The sequence below is a fragment of the Acanthaster planci genome, linkage group LG10 (genome assembly GCF_054643075.1).
Source record: "Acanthaster planci isolate LZ-2023a linkage group LG10, COTS_SCS, whole genome shotgun sequence".
In the NCBI taxonomy this organism is placed as follows: domain Eukaryota; kingdom Metazoa; phylum Echinodermata; class Asteroidea; order Valvatida; family Acanthasteridae; genus Acanthaster; species Acanthaster planci.
The window spans coordinates 12,504,617-12,511,548 of NC_141786.1; the positions used below are offsets into that span (position 1 = coordinate 12,504,617).

Genomic DNA, 6,932 nt, shown 5'->3' on the forward strand with positions numbered 1-6,932 from the left:
CAGCTGATCATAAGGTATATCGCAATTAGCATTTTCACCACGAGAGGGCGCTTTCCGCAAAGCATCATGGGATACATCTGGGTCGAACTAACTACCGTAACTACAGACTCTCTAGTCTTAGTTACGCGCGAGCGCGAAAATTAAAGCCAGATCGATAAAAAACAGGTATGACAATGACATGTATGACAAATGCTGGTAGCTTTATTTCTATGAAGGTAGATGATTTGCAACGTTTTTTGCGTGAAAGAAAGTACCGCTTAATGGAGACGAAGCTCAGTCAGAGCTTGCAGAAAAGGCATTTTGGGCAGAAAAGTTAGGCTTGACTGCAAAACCAACAGACAAGGAGTATGTGCAGGAAATTGAAAGGTCACAGCGTGACAAGTTGGTTTTCGATGGTGGGCTAATTCATCTACCACGTCCGGAGACGCTTCTGGAAGGATGGGAGGAGGGCCCTTCAAGCCTGCCTGATACTAACAGAGATCAGCTCGACAGTTATATAAAAGCTGGTAGGCAAATTTTGATACAAGGACCATTCCTGAGTGGAATACTTTGCCATCTGCAACTAGGCCTAAATCAGCACCAGATGTGAAAAATTTCAAGGCAATGTTAGATAAATCTAAGTAATGGGGGCGATGCATGAGAGACTGCACGTTAACAGCCAGATTTTGTGCAGTGTGAAGATCAAGATATAGAAAATGGATTTCTTGTTAGTAGGCCTAACATACTATTTTCTGCAAAATATCATTTATACAATTATAGGCAGTCGTGGCAGTGTAGGTGTAGGCCTATTTTTAGCTGGCACAAGCATCCTTCTATTAAATGCTGTTTTACCACTCCTCATGGCCGTTTCCTTCTCTGATTATTCAATTCTCATTACATCATGCCAGCCTTCCGGCATTCTTTCACTAAACTGTCGCCAGGGGTGTATTGAGAATTTGCCAATCAGAGGTAGGGAACGGCAGAACAGCATTTTCTAAAATGATGCCGGTGCCAGTTAAATGAACACTTAGAACATTTAAGCCAAGGGGCCTACTGCACCGAGTACTGTACACATGTAGTTTACTTACGCCCTACTTATTATTCGACCATGTCAACAATTGGAGGCCTATATTTCTTGTGTGTGTAGGTAACCGAAGGATTGGCCTAATAAAAACCGAAGGACGAAGAACGCTGGCCCTTGGGAAGAGTCTCTACATGTCAGGGCACATCCATTCCCTGCAATACCACGGCATCAGCTCTAATCTATGCTACTGCTTTGTTCGTGGAAAGGTTAGAATTCATATTTATATTGTGTTTTTCAGCTGTGGGCCAATGCAATGTGTTATTTAGAAAGATTTCCATAAACATATGGAAATGGCCAGATTTTTTTTTTCAGGGTAAATGCCATGATATCATTTCTTTAAATTTGACTGTATTACTGCTTTGTGATGGCTACATAACTACTTACCTGTTCTCTTTTAGGTCATACCACAGGTGAAAACTTCAGAACAACCATACTATACATGGGTAGTGCTTCATAAAGAAACAGGGCAGGTCTGCACAGCTGAGTGCACATGTTGCGTTGGGTAAGAATCAGGCAGTTTTAGCGAACTCGAGGGAAAGATTTCCAAAGAAGGATAACACTTGACAACCTGGGACAGGCCTAAAACATTGAGAGGAAAAAGTGTTTTCTTAATAAATGCTTTGATATTTTCAATCTTAAATTTAAATTTTTGAGTATACCTGTATTACTGCTTTGTGATGGCCAAGAAGTCGTTACATGGAAAATTAGTGTCATCTGCCTATGGAAATCTTTCTTCAAAAAGGGAAGTAAAGTCTTAAATTTCTCAAAACATTGATAAATAGTGCAGATCGACTGTTTGCACCCAACATAACCATCATACCGGTGACAAACACACCTTCCTTTTTTTTTGTTCAGAATCCAAGCAACATGCAAACACATCAGTGGCCTCCTGTTTGCAGTCGTTGAAGCAGTGGAACAGGGGAAGAATTCATCGTGTACATCTCAGCAGCAAGCATGGGGCCAAGGTCCGAAGAAGGGACAACCTGTCCATGATTGCCAGTTTGCCAAGAACATAAAGATTGTTGGTGTGAAGGCTGATGTAACTCAGCAAACGTCCAGTAGAAATTACAGGTCAGAATTCGAGCCCAGAGTTTTGGCACATCGAAACAAAAGGCCAGTATATGCCTTTAACATTGATGCACTGGCAGATATTACCAATGGTAATTGTGGAATGCTGATGTATGTCAAACAACAGGCAGACCCTGCACACCAGACACCCAACATTCATGCATATGTAAAGGAGGAGGAGGTTGAAACAACTCGAGGTGTCTTAACTGTCGAAGAAGCACATCAAAAGTCCAGTGGGGGGAGTGCCGATGATGTCATCAAGGAACTTGAACTGAATCATCACCAGCAGATACTGTTAGCAAATGAAACAAAGAAACAAGCATCCTCTACCTTGTGGACACAGCATCGTATAGGACGAATAACGGCAAGTGTAGCAGGAGATTGTGCTGCATCCATTAAGGAAAACGGCTTGTCGGGCCATTCCCAAATAGCTAAAGTCATGGGCTACTATGATTCGCCACACTCATCTGCTCTTACCTGGGGTAGAATGCAGGAACCTGTAGCAAGAAAACAATATGTAGCGTGGCACAGGCTTCATTATAAGCACAAGGGTGTTACCTGTGAAGAGACGGGTCTGTGGGTCAATATCGATTGCCCTTATGTTGCGGCTTCACCTGACGGTATTGTCAGGTGCCACGTTTGTGGGGATGGCCTGTTAGAAATTAAAAACCCGTACACCCACAGACTCTGTGAGATTCAAGACTTCTCAACCAAGAAGGGATCTTGCCTGACAATGGAAAATGGAATGCTGCAAGTACGTCGGACACACATATACTATACCCAAGTACAAGTGCAGATGTGGTGCACCGGATACAGTTGGACCGATTTTATTGTCAGAACTGTCAGTAAACACAACAATTTTCATGCAGAACGTATTCAGTTTGACACAGAGTTCATTGCTAGTTTGAAACCAAAATTGTACATATTTTTTGTTCAGGGAATTCTCAAAGAATTTGGAACAAGATCAGTACAAAACATTGTTCGGGATCGTTCTATCCGTAAAATCATTGATAGTGTTTTGTGCAGGGTTGAGGAGAGTGTGAAAATGAACCCATCTGCTTCTAATGTAACATGTACGTATCCATGTGGATTCTGTACTGAGGAATGTGAAAGTAACCCCAGAGAGGATAGTCGAAATAGCATTGGGTGTGATGTTTGCATGCGATGATTCCACTACGGCTGTGTTGGCATAACTGGTTCAGAAGCATTTCTCAAGAAGCGGAAGTCTGTTTGGAAGTGTGCCTCATGCAGCTCTCAAACAAAGGGCAGAAAAAGACTGCGACAGTCGAGGCTTCGTAAACTGTAGTCATCTGGGAAGGATCTTCACATAACACTTGACACTGTGTGCATATGCTCCATGAGACAATGTTGTCTAAAAAATGAGGCTTGATATTTTCACTGTCTAAGAATACTTTTTAAGTCGTTATTTGTTTGTGGGTGCTACTAAGGCACTGCAGAGGAAAATAAGTTATTTTGTATGGAAGATCCGTATGCATATATGTGTCCAACCACAATTGGTTTCTTAAATGATGCGTCCTTGGTAGCCTGAGATTGACAACATACATGAAGTTCCAGGTGGCATTCATACTGTTGTTTCAAAGTAAAAAGAAAATACACTGTAATTTAAAATTAAAAGAAAAGTAACAGTGAAAAGAAAGTGCTCTTTAGTTTTCCATGTTGTAATTTATTTTCCATTCATCTCACTGAAAATACACATGTAGGTGGGTATCCCAAGACAATGTCAGAACAATTGGTAAATTATAAAAGGGCTGCATAGTATTATAACAATTATATGTGCTCAGAAGTTATCTTGACAAGATTCATTGAGCAGTCAGAGCATTTTTGAGCACTGATTGTATACACAATTTTGTATATGTCAGAATAATCGGATTTGGCAGAAAGCTGTTGCTTGTAATTAAATACAAGAAAGAAATACAAAAAGCCAAGTTTCCCTTCAATATTTTACTTAGTTTGCTAGGATGACAGAGGAACAAGTACTGGCTGAAGGTTGACTATGGCAGAGCACACCACAAGGACTGACTCCATAAGATCAACCATTGTCAGTGGAATTGGACCTTTTAGTATTGCGAACTCCTTCAATCGGCCAATTGCCCTTTCAACATGGATGCGAGCATTGGCAACAGTTTTTGTTCTTGTGTCCTCGGACTCTGTGAACTGAGATGAACTGCTGGTTGTTCGCATGAATGGGGGAATTATGAGTTTCACACTTTTATGCAGTAACAGTTCTTGAATATTAAAACCCTGATCAGCCATTAGAATGTCATTTGGTTCCAGTTTTTCAATAATGTTAGTCATCTTAACAAGCTTCTTATCAGATGTATTTCCTCCAGTAGGTTTGGAAATAAAAGAAATAGTGCCCGCTGGCGTGATACCAACAAGGCACTTCAGAGTTGGCCGGGATTTATATTGACTGTACACCTGTGCATTAGATGCAGCTAGTGAGGGCCTATCAATCTGAATTTCTGTGCAGTCAATAATGCAGCGAACTGTACCCTTATATTTATGAAAACACTGGGGGTAGTATTTTAAGATTTCTTCTTCACTAGGCCAGTATATGAGTGGTTGAAGTTCCTTGTCAAGGAAGGGTACCCAAGTGGATATTACTTGTGACACTGTGCTCTGGGAAACCCCAAAACGAAATGCCAAGTCTTCTTCTCGGAGATTAAGTCTTAGTTTCATGAGTGTCATCAGAAATTCATTCTCTAATGCTAGTGATCTTTTGGGTCCCGGTTTTTCAAGGTTATTCTTTTGGTATTTTTTGTCTGTCTGGGACACTTTGCCTTTATAGTACTGCATATTACTTGCATGATGCTTAACTTCTTCAAAAAGCCATTGAAAAAGAGCATAATTTGGGAGTCCAGTGTAAAGCTTCACAAGTTCACTCATTGATAGGTGTTTTGTTTTGGCCTGAGATTCCTGTCTGAGTCTCTCCAAATCATTTTTAGCCTCATTCAATCTGTTCTTCAGTTCATTGCACTGAGTATCTATATTTTGCAATTCGTCTTCCAGATGATTAACATAGCCTGAACTGAAAACAGTGTTCTTAATACACAGGAGTTTTGCATAGCAGTGGTCATGCTCGACTCTGGCAACTTCAATATCTACCGGATCCACCTGAACACCGATTGATCTAGACCAGCTTGTTCTAGTCTTCTTTTTTGGCTGTGGTGTAGTGGGACTTGATGCCTTCCGCTTCACTGGTGGACGTCTTGACGTATCCGGTTCAGTCTTGTAACCCTTCAGAAACAATGTTGGATGTGGATCAACAGGAAATGGCTCTCCATATTTGAAATGGTTGCTGCAGACTTTAGTTGATGCAGTAACTTTGTAATTCTTTCGTTGAAGAAGTTGGGTCCAAACAGGAAAGTGTTTCTTGTTCCGGCAGATGTGGAACTTTAATACCTTTACATGTTCCTTGATCACATACCTACATGTGAAGAAAATGATAAACAATACCATTGACTTTAATTGGGATGCAGACACATGACAAAGGCAATATTAAAAACATGTTCAGCGTCCTATCTTTTCAACAAAAAGGAAGGAGGAGGTCCTTTTTTTTAACAGGCCACCACACCCAATGTGCAATTATGACCAGTAGATTTTTGTTAAATCTTACCACCATTTTAACTGTGCAAATAGACAGAGGCTGAAATTATGTCACTGTGCACAAACACAATACTATGAAAACGGCCCTGGCCCTCATATGCATTGCATTAAATACAGTCAGACATGTCAGAGAACTGAACAGAACATTAAGAAAAAAAAAATTTTTTCAGTTACCACAGTGATGTTCACGAATGTACATAAAGCAACAATGTTGTATCAGAGGAGGTTTGCATGTGTAACTAGAAGAATTCCAGAGAGCCGTATATGTCAGCCCAGGTCCTAGGCCTAACCACGGAAGAACTAAAAAAGCCTAAAGGGAACGTACGTGTACATATACTGTACGTCCTGCTGCACAACGTCACGGACAAGACCGGGGTAGAGCGCTTTGGCGACTATAGTTTTACACTTTCAAATATTGAGGTATTTATGTGCTTCAACAAATTACACACCTGTCTGGATGTCGTCGAGTATTGTCACAACCAAACACAGCACAGTGGTCACCAATTCCCATCGTAAACGGCAAACAAAAACTGCAAGCAAACTTGAGGAATCCGTTGTCATGAGAATTTCACTCGGACTGTCCAAACGTAAGCGCGCGGTGGCGCCCTATCGACCCTTTTGCATCCCATGATTCCTTGCGGTCGCTATTTGCGATATACCTTATGTATTCATAAAGTTGGTTAAGTTAGATTATTAAATACAGCCTAATTTCATAGGCTTCTGCAAGGTGGTATCAAGTGAACCTCTTTCCCAAAAAGATATGAAGGTATAAAAAGGAAAAACACTCCCTTAAAGAAAGGTGCTCCATTTCGCAAGTGTGTGTTTTCGGCAATTCCAACGCGGCAGAAATCCCACACATTCGTTGAATCATGGGCGCCGCCATCATTAAGCTATTGGGAGCCGACAAATGGCGGCGCTATGAATGAATAATTGATGATTAACTTTGAATTCCCCAGCGGCCCCGGCCATGACAATCGTTTATGTGAGAAGCTCGATACGAGAATTCAGACAGGAACATACAAACTTATAGTACAAATAAATAGGCCTAAATGGTTTAACTAATGGTAAGTCTTAGGTGTTACCTGTGTGGCATGCTCGATTTCTGGCCCAATTTTTTTCTATCACGAAAAATTCTTTCTCTTCGAAGAGCATGTCTTGCCTCAAAATTCGCAAG

General features: G+C 41.0%; 1 protein-coding gene and 1 long non-coding RNA gene across 2 annotated transcripts; one reads left to right on the plus strand and one right to left on the minus strand.

Annotated features, from left to right (window-relative positions):
- Positions 1-949: 949 nt before the first annotated feature.
- LOC147797802 (uncharacterized) lies at positions 950-3,695 on the plus strand. The gene is made up of 3 exons (XR_015426825.1): positions 950-1,269; positions 1,462-1,565; positions 1,919-3,695. It is a non-coding gene; the product is annotated as an uncharacterized LOC147797802 (long non-coding RNA).
- Positions 3,696-3,727: 32 nt separating this feature from the next.
- Positions 3,728-6,412, minus strand: LOC110990892 (uncharacterized). Its single transcript, XM_022255975.2, has 2 exons — positions 6,208-6,412; positions 3,728-5,579 (listed from the first exon to the last, which is right to left on the minus strand). Exons 1-2 carry the CDS (start codon positions 6,267-6,269, stop codon positions 4,106-4,108), a joined length of 1,536 nt encoding a protein of 511 aa, XP_022111667.2. The 5' UTR covers positions 6,270-6,412; the 3' UTR covers positions 3,728-4,105.
- Positions 6,413-6,932: the final 520 nt, after the last annotated feature.

Coding starts and splice junctions, on each gene's coding strand:
- LOC110990892 (XM_022255975.2), bottom strand. CDS start 6,269: ATGGGAATTGGTGACCACTGTGCTGTGTTTGGTTGTGACAATACTCGA. Junction 5,580..6,207: donor ACTCGACGACATCCAGACAG/GTGTGTAATTTG, acceptor CTTCACATGTAG/GTATGTGATCAAGGAACATG.